The 17,562-nt window shown below is 45.1% G+C and overlaps 1 protein-coding gene across 6 annotated transcripts in view; it reads right to left on the reverse strand.

The window, feature by feature from the left end:
• Larp4B (La-related protein 4B) overlaps nt 1-17,562 on the reverse strand; it is a 276,157-nt gene that overhangs the window by 178,885 nt on the left and 79,710 nt on the right. The window contains exons 1-2 of one of the 6 annotated variants that reach the window (XM_071666635.1): nt 12,785-12,801; nt 11,286-11,417 (exon numbers count right to left, since the gene is read on the reverse strand). The exons of 3 other annotated variants lie outside the window; for them this stretch is intronic. In XM_071666635.1, the coding sequence (XP_071522736.1) occupies nt 11,286-11,291 (6 nt within the window). In that variant the 5' untranslated portion in view covers nt 11,292-11,417; nt 12,785-12,801. Of the gene's footprint in view, nt 1-11,285; nt 11,466-12,533; nt 12,802-17,562 lie in introns of those variants that run through there. 2 more of the 6 variants (XM_071666633.1, XM_071666634.1) reach the window with 2 other exon arrangements.

Raw genomic sequence — 17,562 nt, forward strand, 5'->3', positions numbered from 1 at the left:
TCCATCCAGGTTCCATCTCTGTATGAAGGCTCGCTCCTCTCCCGGAATTTTCCTAATGGAAGGGCTCCTTTTTCCCCCACTTGAGAATAAAAATTTGAAATCTGAAAAATCTGAATCTTTTCTATGTCAAGATTTCTTTCGGGGGTCTACATGCTACCCGCGTGAAGGTACGACGCTTGCCAGCCCATGCCAAACATAAAAAAAAAAGTTCAAATTCAATCAAAGTGGCCGGTGAAGGACCTCTGGAAGTTTTGCCTTCTTTTTTTCCTCTTTCAGCTCTGCAATTTTTTTCCGGATCCGGTGAAACTTTTTTTCATGATCAAACTGGTGGTGTTTGCACACACCCATCTGAGAGAGAGGGGGGGGAGAAACATGGCCTTTAATTAGAGAGGTGATGTCACCACAGAAACATGCACCAGTAATCCCGTTGGGGGGGAGAGAAATAAGTGCTTTAATTTGCGTCACCAGAGGGCTTGCTGCCCTCGTTTTGAGAGTTCTCAAGAGCCAACCTGTCATCATCATCACCGCAGATTCACCAGATTCTCTGCAGTGTTCTTCAGAAGTCGGGTCATGTGTGCGAGTCTTGTGTATGGAAGGCACCCACGCACGACAGACGCCTGCTGCCGACACTCTACGTAATGTGAGGGAACCCTGACTCGGGTGACATCTACCATGCATGTAAGGGACTCCCGAGCTAGCTCGGCTGACGTCTACCTTTTACATAAGGGAACCACACTATCCCGGTATGTTAGGGATCTAGTATACTCGCATGACACCTCCTCCTCCTCCATGTTTAACACGGCCAAAGACGTTACGTCACGCGCACTGTGACGGACAGTGTTCCAGTCTGCAGTGTGGTGAGTGTGAATAATATCTTATATAAATACCAACGAGTTCATTATTCAGATTCTTATGCAGCTCATTCAAATATTACAATCTTTGTCGGCAATCACAATGGTTACGTGAACACTTGCAACATACAAAGCTATGCGTTATCTGTGTCAAATGACTTTTAATTACCTTACTAGATAGCAGCTTATTTTTTTTTTTCGGAGGACAAATTCATTACACAGCCGTTTCTTTTCTTGTGAAAAAAAATAAGCCACAACATTCCCGTTGCGGGGCATCTGACCGGCAATTCTTTGCCGATCGTACTGGCCCACGCCACGGATGACCAATATCAACCGTGTGCTCTAAAACCCTCCAGACCCACACGCAATCCTCCATGACAGAGAGAGAGAGAGAGAGAGAGAGAGAGAGAGAGAGAGAGAGAGAGAGAGAGAGAGAGAGGAAGCACCTCAACCTCCTTACAGAAGACACGCCCAAGCACGTGAGCCAGCCAGGTGGACCGCAGTTGATGATGTGACACACACCATGATCCCTCAGCTGCCAAGAACCCCTCCAAACCCACGCACCTTACCCCCATCCAACCCCACCCCCCCACCCGATACACTCCCAACTCTGCTGCTGCTGCCAAGACCTAAAGCAAGCCACACTCCAGCCACCTCACCCTGCCACTCGTATCACTTCCAGCCACCACCACCACCACACACACACCCGTCCTACACACCCTATACCATGACTATAGCCTTGTCCCTCCAGTAAGTTTAATGTATGGTACACAGTCTAGCCTAATGACCCCTGACAGCTGGTTGCCATTAAAAAGATACATGCCCCCACCTTCCTAAGATGTCCAACCCAAATCCTCAACTTTAACGCCACTTTGGAAAACGTGGCGCACACAGAGCGATCATTAACATTCATTAGTTCAAACAGGGAACAAGGTTCTATGCCTTGCTATTGACGCCACGGTCTAACAGTCGACAAAGTTTATCATAAAGCCCCTAGTTCCCCTTCACAGGGCTCCTGCAGCTTCGAGGCTGCTCTCCAGTCAGGAGCGGGGAAGTAATGGACTCCAGTGACGATGTTAAGAGGGAGCGGAGGGCTGGAAATCCTCCCCTCCCGCTTTTCAATTTTCCAAAAGAAGGAACAGAGAAGGGGGCCAAGTGAGGATATTCTCTCTAAGGCTCAGTCCTTTGTTCTTGGCGTAACTCGCTAACGCGGGAAATGGCGAATATGTATATTGTGTATATATATACATACATATATATATATATATATATATATATATATATATATATATATATATATATATATATATATAGTCATACAAATTCACTATTTGCCGCGTTAGCGAGGGAGCGCTCAGAAGAGTAATGTCTTTTCTGTTCCTTCTTTTGGAAAAGTAAAAATGGGAGGGGAGGACGTAGGAAAGACGTAGAACTGTGAGTTGATAAAAAAGGACGAGACGTAGATAAGATAACACAAGTAAACAAGGACTACCGACGGCGGTGGCAACACTTTACTAATGGCGTTTTAGCTACGTCTCTTCCTCGTATATCAACTGACTTCTACGTCTTCTATCACATTCTTGTATCTCTCCTGATGATGTGATTATTACACGAAAGTGCACTTGGGAACTTATCGTATTTCCTTTCGCTTGTGGTTATATACATACATATATATATATATATATATATATATATATATATATATATATATATATATATATATATATATATATGTGTGTGTGTGTGTGTGTGTGTGTTTTCGGTGCATTATACAAGACAGACAGAGACTGAGTGTGAACTTATGTGGCCTTCGTTGTCTTTTTCTAGCGCTACCTCGCGCTCGTGCCGGGTGGTATCATTTCATATGTGGCGGGGTGGCGACGGGAATTAATAAAGGCAGCATGTATGAATTATGTACATATGTGCATATGTATATGTCTGTGTATGTATATATATATGTATACGTTGAAATGTATATGTGCGTGTCTGGACGTGTATGTATTTACATGTATATGTGGGTGGGTTGGGCCATAATTTCATGTTTCCTAGCGCTACCTCGCTAACGCGGGAGACAGCGACAAAGTATAATAAATCATATATATATATATATATATATATATATATATATATATATATATATATATATATATATATATATATATATATTATCCCAGGGGATAGGGGATTAAGAATATTTCCCACGTATTCCCTGCGTGTCGTAGAAGGCGACTAAAAGGGGAGGGAGCGGGAGGCTGGAAATCCTCCCCTCTCGTTTTTTTTTTTAATTTTCCAAAAGAAGGAACAGAGGGGGGTCAGGTGAGGATATTCCACAAAGGCCCAGTCCTCTGTTCTTAACGCTACCTCGCTAATGCGGGGAATGGCGAATAGTATGAAAAAAAAAAAAAAAAAAAAAAAAAAAAAAAAAAAAATATATATATATATATATATATATATATATATATATATATATATATAATCGTTTAATTAACAAAACAAAGAATAGACGGAACGAATTGGTGGGTAGCGAAGATATGAATAAGAGAAAGGATGGAAGGAGGAAGAAAAAACCGGAACGGGGAAAGAGAATGGCGGGAAGGGGAAGAAAAATATGGGAAAGGAATGAAAACGTGAGAATGGGAGAGGGAAAGGTATGGAGGGGAAGAGCAAGCACAGGAGGGGAAGAGATGTGAGGCGAGGAACAAAGGCGAGGAGAGGGGAGGGGGTAGGGGGGAGAAATATGCAGAGAAGGGGAAGAAAAATGGTGGGGAGGGGAGAAGAATGGTGGAAATGGGAAAAGAATGGGGAGGGGATAAGAACAGTGGGAGGGAAGAAGAATGGGGAGGGGAAAAATTGAAGAATGGTGGGAGGATAAACGGATGGTGGGGAGGGAAAACTAGAATAGAAAGGGGAAGAGGGGGGGAAAAAGATAATGTAAGAGGGAGAGACGAAACAGCACAGGAGAACACAAGTGAGGGAGGGAGGGAGGGAGGGTGACAGAGAGGAAGGCAGGGGACGCGCCAGCATGGGAGGGAACAAGAGAAAAGCAGAGGTTATCTGGCAAGTACCAACAGCGTAGCGTTCACCGCCGAGACAATAATACTCCGCCGCGACACTGATGTACATCACTAACAATTCCGGGTTCCTCTCTGGCTTATCTTCCACCATACGTGAAAGTTATCTTTTAAATGATCCGCAGTTGTTCCCATGTTCTCTCTCTCTCTCTCTCTCTCTCTCTCTCTCTCTCTCTCTCTCTCTCTCTCTCTCTCTCTCTCTCTCTCTCTCGGCACACATTCTACGGCATTCTGACACACCTGACCCATTTCCTCCTCGTAAAGAAACTTTTCAGCTCGTGATATTGTCCTTCATCCCTTCCCTGCGCTGCCATGCGTCACGTTTTTCATGGGTCTCTCTCTCTCTCGTCTTTACGGCCTGGAAATTTCGAACCCGCCTGCCTCAACGTCTCATGACAGTTCATACGCTCCGTCCCCACACACATGCCCTGCTCGTGAGGGGCTTCTTAATTCTCCCTAACTTGTTTATATCAGTTTACTTCGTTGGATGGTGACCCTACGCGACACAGGCGAAGCCAATTCTACCCCTTATGTAAAAAGTGGACATCGTCAATGGCTTTCCGTCTCAAAACTGGAACGAACACATCGTCAATGGCTTTCCGTCTCTGGCAGTGACAGTTCTCATTATCATACCGCTCATTACTCGGCTCGATCGCGATAGCTTCTCAATATGGTCTTCAAAGTCAAGTCTCCCGTTTGAGAGGGCGATTGTTGCTCTCCCTCTCCCAGAGTGGGGGGGGGGGGGGGGTGCTTCTACACGGCGGGTAAGAGTGTGGAGGGGAGAAGGTAACGGGAATGGGGAGAGAGAGAGAGAGAGAGAGAGAGAGAGAGAGAGAGAGAGAGAGAGAGAGAGAGAGAGAGAGAGAGAGTCGACGAGGGGTGAAAGGAAGGTGGGGAGGGGTACGAGAAAGGAGGGAAAGGGTAAGAGAAAGGTGGATAGGGGGAGGCAAAAGCTAGGTGGGGGGGGGGGGTAAGAGAAAGTTGAACAGAAAGGTAAGGATGGGAAAGCGAAGGAAGGGGAGGGGAAAGAGAATGCAAGGGGAAGGGGAAGAGATTCACCCTCCCCTTGCGATTACTTGATAAATTAGATATGACTTAGGCTAAAACACACACACACACACACACACACACACACACACACACACACACACACTGTGTTGTAGCGGTTAGCATTACTGACAGCCACGTATGCATGGGCCTCCTGGGATCAAATCCTCAGAGGACTGAATCCTAACCGCGGCAACAGGTCCACAGTCCACCCAACTGTTCATCCTCCCTTTGGGGCTGGTCGACAGAATGTGTGTGTGTCTGTGTGTGTGTGTGTGTGTGTGTGTGTGTGTGTGTGTGTGTGTGTGTGTGTGTGTGTGTGTGTGTACGGGAGAAGAACCATCTGCTGGCTGATATCATAATAGCTTCCAGAATATGAATTACGACCTATCTAACAAGCTGCTCATTTCCTCCCTCGGACAAAAACTAGAATAAGCTTCTCAAGTTAGGTTACCCCCCTCTCCTAAAGAAGCACAAAGAGCTGAGAAAGTGTACACAGGAGGTTTCACAAAGAAGGTACCAGGACGAAGAGAAAGGGGTTACATTAGAAGCTTTCAATTTGCCCACCTGATCCCAACTTTAAACATGACGACGTGGACAAAGAACAGTTCTTTAAGGGATGTATACATACAGGAGCCAGAGAATCATAACATGAAGCAAAAAACTTGAAAAAAAAATGTAAAGAAGTACTTTTATGGTATTAGAGAGGTAGATGAATAAGAGGGTTTTGGAAACTGTCAATAAAGACATCATACATACACTAAATAAATGTATTACATAATGTTCATGAGATGGGGCCCAACGAGTGTCAAACCTCCTCCATGTGCTGTACAAACATTACACACACACACACACACACAGCCTCTAGGTGATTATGGTCTGCGACCTACCAATCTATCAGGCCCAGGTTCAAGTCCCGGATCGACCATTATGCTCACAGCCAACCTATCTCCCAACCTATCTCCTTCATCTTCTCCTTTCGGGATTGACTGACAAAATGAGGAGTAATCACGCATCTACACACACACACACACACACACACACACACACACACACACACACACACACACACACAAAAACTGATGTAGTATATGGGTACACAATGGTAAACTGAATCAGATGAGGTTAACAGTCTTCAACATTGATGAAAAGTCTCTGATCATCTTACACGAGCCTGATTGTTATGCGGGATGTTATGTACGAGCCAGACACACATGCATCACAATACATGCTTCCAGCTTCCTGGAGAGGGAGATCACACTCGCGGTGGGGTGTGTGGTGCAGGGTACTCTCCCAGGACGAAGAGGAGCCACACACTCCCGGTGTGGAGGTATCAACACAGTGGCAATCAATACCCCAAAGGGAACGGGTATCAACACAGTGGCAATCTATACCCCAGAGGGAACGAGTATCAACAAAGTGGCAATCAATACCCCAAAGGGAACGGGTATCAACACAGTGGCAATCTATACCCCAGAGGGAACGAGTATCAACACAGTGGCAATCAATACCCCAAAGGGAACGGGTATCAACACAGTGGCAATCTATACCCCAGAGGGAACGGGTATCAACAAAGTGGCAATCAATACCCCAAAGGGAACGGGTATCAACACAGTGGCAATCTATACCCCAGAGGGAACGGGTATCAACACAGTGGCAATCTATACCCCAGAGGGAACGGGTATCAACACAGTGGCAATCAATACCCCAGAGGGAACATTTTTCCCCCCCTTATCACAGGAGAGACATTATCACCATATCCACAGCTTCCATGTTCTCTGTCACTTTTACATATACACAACCACAAGTAAATGAAAAAAAAAATAATAAATACACATCCCACTTGACAAAGAAGTCTATGAAAGACAAACACTGCTGCTAAGGCTATCAAAGCGACGCAATATCAAGGACACAAACTGAATTCAACCCAACCTCTTGTTGATAAACTATAGTAAAAAGATAAACCCAGTCGAGAAACAGCTTCACGACCAACTTTATATGTCACACACAACAAAGTCAATAAGGTGGAAAAAAAAAGTTTAAAAAAAGTTTTGTTGACACGTGGCTCCCACAAAAAATCACTTTGTCTATGAACAAAAAATTCCACTCCACTCCTACAGCTTTTTAAAGATAAACCCAAGCCACTAAGTAACACAGCTCTGGTGAACTAAGCTGTAAAAGAGCTTCACTTGACCAAAAAAGTATATATATATATATATATATATATATATATATATATATATATATATATATATATATATATATATATATATTCCCCCCTTCATACATTCGCCATTTCCCGCGCTAGAGAGGTAGCGTTCAAGAACAGGTAACAAAGCCTTAGAGAGAAGACTCCTCACTTGTCCCCCTTCCGTGTTCCTTCTACTGGAAATGTAAAACTAGAGAGGAAGATTTCCAGCCTCCCACTCCCACCGCTTTTAGCCGCATTCTACGACGCACAGGGAATACGTGGGACGTATTCTTTCTCTCCTATCCCAAGGATTTATTATAATATATATATATATATATATATATATATATATATATATATATATATATATATATATATATATATATATTGGAAAGAATCACAATTTTGCGCGATCAAGTATATTTCTATGAGTCCACGGGGAAAATGAAACGCGGTAAGATCCCAAGTGCACTTTCGTGTAATAATTACATCATCAGGGGAGATACAAGAAAGAAATATAAGTCATTTGATATACAACGAAGAGACGTAGCTAGGACGCCATCTGGTAAACAAGTGGGGTCCTAGCTACGTCTCTTCGTTGTATATCAAATGATTTATATTTCTTTCTTGTATCTCCCTTGATAATGTGATTATTGCACGAAAGTGCACTTGGGAACTTATGGTGTTTCATTTTCCCCGTGGACTCACATATATATATATATATATATATATATATATATATATATATATATATATATATATATATATATATATATATATATTATTTTTTTTTATTATTATACTTTGTCGCTGTCTCCCGCGTTTGCAAGGTAGCGCAAGGAAACAGACGAAAGAAATGGCCCAACCCCCCCCCCCCATACACATGTATATACATACGTCCACACACGCAAATATACATACCTACACAGCTTTCCATGGTTTACCCCAGACGCTTCACATGCCCTGCTTCAATCCACTGACAGCACGTCAACCCCGGTATACCACATCGCTCCAATTCACTCTATTCCTTGCCCTCCTTTCACCCTCCTGCATGTTCAGGCCCCGATCACACAAAATCTTTTTCACTCCATCTTTCCACCTCCAATTTGGTCTCCCTCTTCTCCTTGTTCCCTCCACCTCCGACACATATATCCTCTTGGTCAATCTTTCCTCACTCATCCTCTCCATGTGCCCAAACCACTTCAAAACACCCTCTTCTGCTCTCTCAACCACGCTCTTTTTATTTCCACACATCTCTCTTACCCTTACGTTACTCACTCGATCAAACCACCTCACACCACACATTGTCCTCAAACATCTCATTTCCAGCACATCCATCCTCCTGCGCACAACTCTATCCATAGCCCACGCCTCGCAACCATACAACATTGTTGGAACCACTATTCCTTCAAACATACCCATTTTTGCTTTCCGAGATAATGTTCTCGACTTCCACACATTCTTCAAGGCCCCCAGGATTTTCGCCCCCTCCCCCACCCTATGATCCACTTCCGCTTCCATGGTTCCATCCGCTGCCAGATCCACTCCCAGATATCTAAAACACTTCACTTCCTCCAGTTTTTCTCCATTCAAACTCACCTCCCAATTGACTTGACCCTCAACCCAACTGTACCTAATAACCTTGCTCTTATTCACATTTACTCTTAACTTTCTTCTTCCACACACTTTTCCAAACTCAGTCACCAGCTTCTGCAGTTTCTCACATGAATCAGCCACCAGCGCTGTATATATATATATATATATATATATATATATATATATATATATATATATATATATATATATATTCTTTTAAACTATTCGCCATTTCCCGCGTTAGCGAGGTAGCGTTAAGAAGAGGACTGGGCCTTTTTTGGAATATCTTCACCTGGCCCCCTCTGTTCCTTCTTTTGGAAAAATAAAAAAAAAAAAAAAAAAGAGAGGAGAGGATTTCCAGCCCCCCGCTCCCTCCCCTTTTAGTCGCCTTCTACGACACGCAGGGAATACGTGGGAAGTATTCTTAATCCCCTATCCCCAGGGATATATATATATATATATATATATATATATATATATATATATATATATTGGAAAGGATCACAATTTTGCGCTTGATCAAGATATTCCTATGATTGGACAATCATATGTTTACCAAATGGCGTCCTAGCTTCGTCTCTTCGATGTATATCAACTGACTTATATTTCTCTCTTGTGTCTCCCCTGATGATGTGATTATTACACGAAAGTGCACTTGGGAACTTTTCGTGTTTCATTTTCCCCGTGGACTCATAGGAACATATATATATATATATATATATATATATATATATATATATATATATATATATATATATATATATATATATATATATATAAATTTTGTGCCTGATTCCTCAATCGAGCCGCACAACAAAGCTCTAAGCTACAACCAAAGCCAAGAGACAAATACCTGGTCCACAGGGAGGGTCTGATGCTCTACACGACTCGCAAATTTACAATACAAAAGACACTTTGTTTCGAGTCCTGAGCAAGGCAGTCGGCCCGCCGTTCACCCAGCTGTTCATCCTTCCTTCCTTTGAGGCTGTTCGATAAGCTGGACACCTGGCTTAAGATATATATATATATATATATAGCATATATATATATATATATATATATATATATATATATATATATATATATATATATAAAGGCAGCAAGTATGAATCATGTACATATGTATATGTATATATATATATATATATATATATATATATATATATATATGTATACACTGAAATGTATAGGAATGTATATGTGCGTGTGTGGACGTGTATGTATATACATGTGTATGTTGGTGAGTTGGGCCATTCTTTCGTGTTTCCTTGCGCTACCTCGCTAACGCGGGAGACAGCGACAAAGTATAATAAACATATATATATATATATATATATATATATATATATATATATATATATATATATATGCCGTAATGTGATGGTACTGACTAGAGCATTCATTTCCCGTGCAGTCTCAACACAGAGAAAAAATTCAAATATATATTCGATGGCCGAGATCTCAATTACGCCCGGCTCTTTCCCTGTAGGAGAACAAAACGCGGCCTCTCAAACTGGGGAAAACTAACGCAGTTACCCAAGAACCTGGAGGGAATGAAAACTACTGATAAAAATACCGTGCGAGTTAAAGCTGTTTTAGTACGTTTTCCTGGTAAGGAGAACTTCATTTCTGAAAAGAAATAATAGTACAATATCTACAGAGGCATATGTCTTGAAAGATATCAACCATACCTCATTTTACAGTCTACAATCTGCACTGAAAGTTTCGGGTATGGGACTGGAAATGAAAGATACTTTGGAGTGTCAATAGGGCCCCCCAAGATGTGGCAAGAAGAGGGCACTGCTCTTGTGGATGTGCGGTGCATTATCATGCAAGAGGCTTTGCGTCTGAGGCACAACGGTACGACCCCAGGGCACGATGCTCAGGCCATACTCAAGGGTCGTGCCGTCGTGCTCAAGAGGTTAAGAAACTGGTGTGGACTAGACACAAACCCAACACAGGACTAAATAAATAGATATATTTATAAATGTCACAGAAACACATGTCTAACACATCATATATATATATATATATATATATATATATATAAAAGCTGTACAAAAAAATAAGTACCACACACAATAAAATCTTACTATACTAAACATCAAAGCTGTGCATTACAGTATCCAACATCAACACTAAATAACCATGAACATTTCCATGACAGCACATGAACGGTAGATAACAGCCACTCACCACTACAAAGCAATATAACATGAAATCATGCACCAACAAAAGCCACAACTGAAGCTGCCTACCACAAAGAGGATCTCGGTGTGAATTAAGATGCGATCTACCACACAGGAAGTTACGATCCACACGGACAAACACAGCTCATTGTCTCCAAGCTGTATCACAAAACCAACACTGTTCCACACATGTTAAACAAGGCCACAAACCACGACTGAAGCAAACTACAAGCAGACACACGAGGTCACAAACACACACGCCCACACACACACACGCGCCTATTCCCTGTCACTCTACGCGAGGTAAGGACCTCTCTCCTGCAACCCTCACCGAACTCACCCACATCGTGTTAAGGCAGAAGGCTTTATCCTCGTGTCGTATCCTTCTATCGTCAAATATCACAGTCCTTAGTCTGTGTTCGTTTTCGTCATGGTTCAGACATGTTTGCTCAACTTACGCGTGTCAACAAGCCTGTAAATAAACACTACAACATTTCTACTGCAGGAATGATCACACGCACTGTGAACACCAACAGCTGGCAGAGGCACGGGTGGGAGGGAGGGAGGCACTTGAACCTGACATTTACTCCCCGTATTTGGCGATCAATGTCCAGGCGGGAGTCACGCTCATTTTCAATGTGGGTTCCGATGCCCTACTGGCGTAGCTCTCTCACTAGTGATACCCTGGTAAGCCGCTGTGTGTTATCACATCGGCTCCCTCTCAGGGATTCCCGCGTCTTTATTATCGCTACACTGAGGCCCACACGTCCATATGACAGGGATTTCCAAAACACGATAACGTTCACAGTGAGGCGAGTGGGACAAACGTTGAGAAGTGCTTCACACCACACCCACTCGTCTCCTCTAACACAGGTACAACGTTTGTGCCACCCGTAGCAACACTCGAAACACTCGGCAATATTCTGATGTTTCTGGTGTGTGGATCGTGTGAGGTGCCATGTGTTGGGCACAGCACATCGAGAGGGGAGGTGTGTAGGGAGAAGGAGGGAGCGTGTCACAGGGGAAGCGCATCTAGAGCTATCCATATGGCAGAAACTCCGCCCCCTCTCGCTAGCACTGGCCCGGCCCGACACCCGCCTACCCGCATTCCTCGGGTCTCCACATAATCCTGCTACACCAGCCACACACACTATCCACTTTAGCCCCTCAAAAACGACGGTAAGGTCCTCAAGCACCGCGAAATAACCCCGAGGGATTGGCCTCTGACCTGGCCCTTATGGGTAAGGTCGAAGGCCAGGCTACCATATCAGAGTCGTACCGTTGTGCTTGCAGAACGTACCGTCGTGTTCAAGGGGGTAAATGCTATGCTACTGTTGCCTCCGTATGGGTGGATGATAACGCCTGCCATGTGCAATATTTCAATATGGCGCACTGTACTGTTGAGTCCGGTGCACGAGAAGAGTGCAGCGATGGTGGTGGTACCAGACTTTCGGCACGGTGCCACCCATGGCACCATCTGTGTCTGGTACAGGAAGGGCGTGAGGGCCGCGGGCTCAACGTGGCACACTAACAATATGGTCCAGCGTAGGTAATAGGTGGGAGGGGGATGTCCTGACCCCCAGAGTACCTGTACGTATGACTGTCTCTCTAGCCCGACTGGTGGCCGGAACTCGGTGGTGCCTACACCTGGGCACACCCTGGCTGGCCGCCACGGCAGCGGGGAACAATATGGAGCAGGGGTGAGCGCGAGGACAGTGACAACTGTGGTGGAGGGCGCGAGGCAAGTGGCCCTGCGTGCCAAGCAGTGCCACGAGGCAAGTGAGGGCTGTATAGGGTGAAGGGGAGGCAGACGACGGGACAAACACTGGCCAGGACGACCTGTTGGAGGAGGTGCTGCTGTGGCGGCGTCAGTGTGACAGCGGCAGAAGCAGCGACCGCCTGGCTCATGGTGCTACTGGAGGAGGCCCACACACACAGCCTGCGCGCGCCACCACACCCCCCCACCACCACCCACCAACCCTCTCTCTCCCTCACTACCACACATTCCCACCCACACCTCTACACCACACACTCGCACTCTAGAACTTCCTCGTCCATAAATATGATGTTAGGGTGCGTTGTTTAAGGTACTTGCTTTATCGATTATCAAGAGGGCGATGAGGGGTCTGGCAGTGGGGTTGGGAGGGGAGACGCCAGCGGCAACGGCCAGAGGGGAGCAGTGCACCAGCTGATGGCGCGACCCCCTGCCCACCACCCCCTCTGACCTGCTCACAACCTGACCCACTCACCCACAGCCACCTGACCTACTCAAACATGACCAACTGACCTGCTCAACCCGTGCCCACCTGGCCTGCACACTCGTGGCCACCTGAACTGTTCATCCGTGTTTAGATGACATGCTCACCCCCAGCCACCTAACCTGCTCATATGTGGCCCCCTGACTTACTCACCCATGGCCAATGACTTGGTCAACCGTGACTCCCTGATCTGCGAACCCGTGGCCACCAGACCTGCTCACCCACGGTCATACAACGTAGTCACCCACGACCACCTGACCTGACCAGCAAACCTGTGGCCACCTGACTTGTTAACCCAGGGTACTATGACCTATTCATCCGTGGTGACCTGTCCTGCTCATCAATGCCATGACCTCATCCGAGGCCACTGACCTGTTCACCTGTAGCCACATGACCTGTTCACAGGTCCCCATCCAACCTGTTTAACATGGCCGCAGGGCGTGCACACCCGCGGCTATCTGACCTGCCCACGACCAATCTTCCTGGCGTCCCTCGAAACCCACCCTCTGTCACCCCACCACCAGAAGAGCTGACCTTTGTGGCCTCCCACGCCTAGTCTTACTCTACCATTCATTCACCGCCGCCCACACACACACACACACACACACACACACACACACACACACGAACCCCCTTCCCATTCATGCCGCTCCCTTTACCCACCCTTCATCACTGCCTTACCCATTGTGAGTTCTCGCCTCACCTCACCAACACACGCAGGGCACATTCATAACTCACCTGCGAATCAAGTTCTCTCTTTCCGAGTGGGGAAACAAAAATACAACACGGTAAAAACAGAGACCTCCCCCCTCCCCCTCCAGAACCGGAGTACAACCTCCAGTGACAATTCTTAACAACACATGACGTATGTTAGGGGAAAGGATCTCCTCTGGGAATATCAAGATGTGAGAAGCAATATGAACGGGATGTCGTGGGCACTACATCTGGAACACAACAGCCGAGATCGCTGCTACTTCCGTAGGCTTCCACACCTGCCAATGACCCAGGTGGTGATGATACTGAACCGGTCGAAATTCAAACTGGCCTTTTATTTTCGTCGTCAATTTCTTCCGTGTACCGTCCCCTTCTTAGCAACGGCCAGGTTGCAGAACACCAAACATCTACGTATTGCATATCATTCTCATAACTTTTTTAAACTGGATAAAAAAATTAATGTTTACCAATGTTTTCATCAACTCGTATAAACTACTCGCAAATAATTACGTACGAGACGAACGTAACTTTCATGACTTGCGTTATGTGATATACGTTATACTGCCTCCCTTTCACGTGTGTGGGACCCAACAGACCAGACCAGTTCCTCCACTGATCTATCACGCTCTTTGAGGCACAGCCACCCGACCCTGCAGGCCTACGTACGTACACCTCACAACCTAACTTATCATCAGCCAGTCTGTGTAGCATTAGCGATTTCTACCACTTTCCAAGACGCGGTTCAAAAAGGGTGGGGATCTTACTAGGAAGGCAGTCAGTCGAACAATCTTAGGGAAGATTGGTAAGCTGCATCTTTTTATGTTCGTTGGCAGCCATTATTTTCAGTGGAGTTATCCCAAAGTTGTCTGTTCCTCTCCCGGGCACGACCATAAGGTCTTCAGGGATCAAAGGCCAGCCCTTCATATCCATAGGGTCGTACAAGTGTAGACTGGGGGAAGGGTTTATCACGTGTACACCACATTATGATTCCTCTCTCTCTCTCTCTCTCTCTCTCTCTCTCTCTCTCTCTCTCTCTCTCTCTCTCTCTCTCTCTCTCTCTCTCCGTCTACTTCCTCTGGATACCACAGTCTGGTTTCAGCAATGGTCATTGTATCAGTGTAAGCGACCCGTGTGTACTATCACTAACATCCTCGTTCCACTGTGGAACTGTTGCTAAGTGTATGAACAATGAATCGCATGTGTGGGTATTTCAACAGCACCATCACTTCTAATCATCTGACCATCAATACACCGACAGGGTTATTTAGAAGAGGGGACAAAGTGGGGAGCAGTAATAACAAAGTACAGAATACTAAAACAAATTTGCTTCCATATGGAAGCGCCGAAGATGAAAAGTGTGGTCGTGCACAGGTTACTTTCCCTAGTGAGGGAGGAGACCTCTTTGTTTGGGTATCCGGTCGACGGCGCCACGGTTACTACTAACCTTGTGGGATCGTACTACTGAAGCGGTTCGGATCAGAAACGGTATAAAGGTCTACAGAATCTGAGCATCGAGTCAGGTGGATGTACGAAGTCTGTCCTCGGCAGGAGAGGTAGTTCGCTGAGGGCATCTTCGGCGTCCCGTCCTCTGCTGCAAACTACATCAAACAACATCACGAACTGTGTCTGTCGGATTCCATCTGAAAGTCACCACAATAAATGCGAGTCCCTCAATCAAGTCGTCCACATCTTTGTATACATCTCGATCCTTATGATGCCCGGCGCCATCAGGACACACACCTCCGAATCTATGGAAATTAGCCATTACCACACCGCACACTTCATCCGCGCGCTCCAAAATGAACGATCTTTTTTTCTAACATTTCATTTAACTTTATCATTACTCAGCCCCACATTTTCTTTCCCCTCACAAACCTCCTCGTTATTCGTTATAGCATCAGAAATAAAGCGCTAATTAAAACAATTCCTCATCTTTATATCACACATTAATTTCATAAGACAAGAACGAGGATCCCAAAGCTAGAAGTCGCGTGTCCTTTAAACCTGTGCATTTTCTCAGTCGTTTCCAGTGGCTCACATTTTTGCTAAGGTGGCCCTTCCCAGGCTTACCCTGGAAGATGGGTATACATACCCACACACCACCTCCGTAGTGCAGTGGCTGGTGCTGCCACCTACCAGTCTAACGTGCCCGGGTTCGAGTCCCCAGCAGCCGGCTCACTGCCAACCCACTTTGGTGCTGGTCGAGAAGTGGGTACCTGGCGTAAGCTGGCGTGTGTTCATAGGGTGAAGACATGGTGTATATATATATATATACATGTGTGTGTGTGTGTGTGTGTGTGTGTGTGTGTGTGTGTGTGTGTGTGTGTTTAACAGACGAGGCAACTCAAGTATGAAGTTCTCTCACCATAACACATAAACTAACGAGCAAGATCACGAAGCTTGTCCGACAGCGGTGCTGGTGGCGGCGGTGGACCTCACTCTTCTGGGCTGTGGTGTCATGGTCTCGGTCACACTCCAAGTCTTTCCCCACTCGAGTGGCAAATTTCCCCTCAAGTCACATTTACCACCTCACGCTGCCACTCACCGACTGCCTCTTGCCGTCCTCGTAGCGTCTGATGTTTGTGTCTATCCTTGCATTACGTTATCGGTCATTCAACTGATAATACGTCCTTTCCTTGACGTTCATCTTCCGTACACAACGATCCAATCACTCGTTAGTCTGAAGAAATTCTTGTCGTCCGCAGCACCTTTATAACCATCACTGTGTCAGACCGAGCATTAAGTAAACATTACGAGCACTTATAAAGAAATTTCAACATTTCTACAGATCTTCTACGATCATTACCACACACTCCTATTTCAAGGCTTCACATAACAGCGATTTTCCCGAGAAAACATTTGCTAATATCATTAAAAAAAAATGTATCCAAAAATCGTTCCTATGTAGACTCATTCAAGATTAATATCATAATGAAAACTACCATGAAACTACGGTGACGTCTAACTAATGATCATCCTTATTCACCACCAGAAAAAAAAGCGCTCGTAATTTTTCCTGAAAACACTTGAAAGCTTTATAGAGGAACCCAATTTACCACCATTACTCTCAGCTTATACTAGTATACACACACACACACACACACACATATATATATATATATATATATATATATATATATATATATATATATATATATATATATATATATATATATACTTATTCGTAATTTCCCATGTCAGCTAAGTAGCGCCCAAAACAAAGAAATGACCCCGCGTTCACATCCACTCCAGCCATCATGTATCCACTACCAAACCGCATAGACCTTTCTGTGGCTTCGCCCGACCGCTTCACACGCCCTGGTGCAGTCCACTAACAGCATGTCGCTCCCTATATGTCACATCATTCCAATTCACTCTATCCCGTGCACGCCTTACGACCATCGTATGTTCAGGCCACGAACACCCAAAGCGTCTTTCATTCCAACCTTTTATTACCAGTTTGGTCTCATCTTCTTCCCTCCACTTTTGAAATCTATAACCTCTCAGTCCTCTTCTCCTAACCCATCCCTAAATATATCCAAACCATTACAGCACACCCTCCTCGATTCTCTCGTACATATATAGTCCTCTTACCACCACAACTATGTCAAACTATTCGTTCAATCGTCTTCGCGCCACATACTG

The sequence above is a fragment of the Panulirus ornatus genome, chromosome 11, assembly GCF_036320965.1.
Source record: "Panulirus ornatus isolate Po-2019 chromosome 11, ASM3632096v1, whole genome shotgun sequence".
Lineage (NCBI taxonomy): Eukaryota > Metazoa > Arthropoda > Malacostraca > Decapoda > Palinuridae > Panulirus > Panulirus ornatus.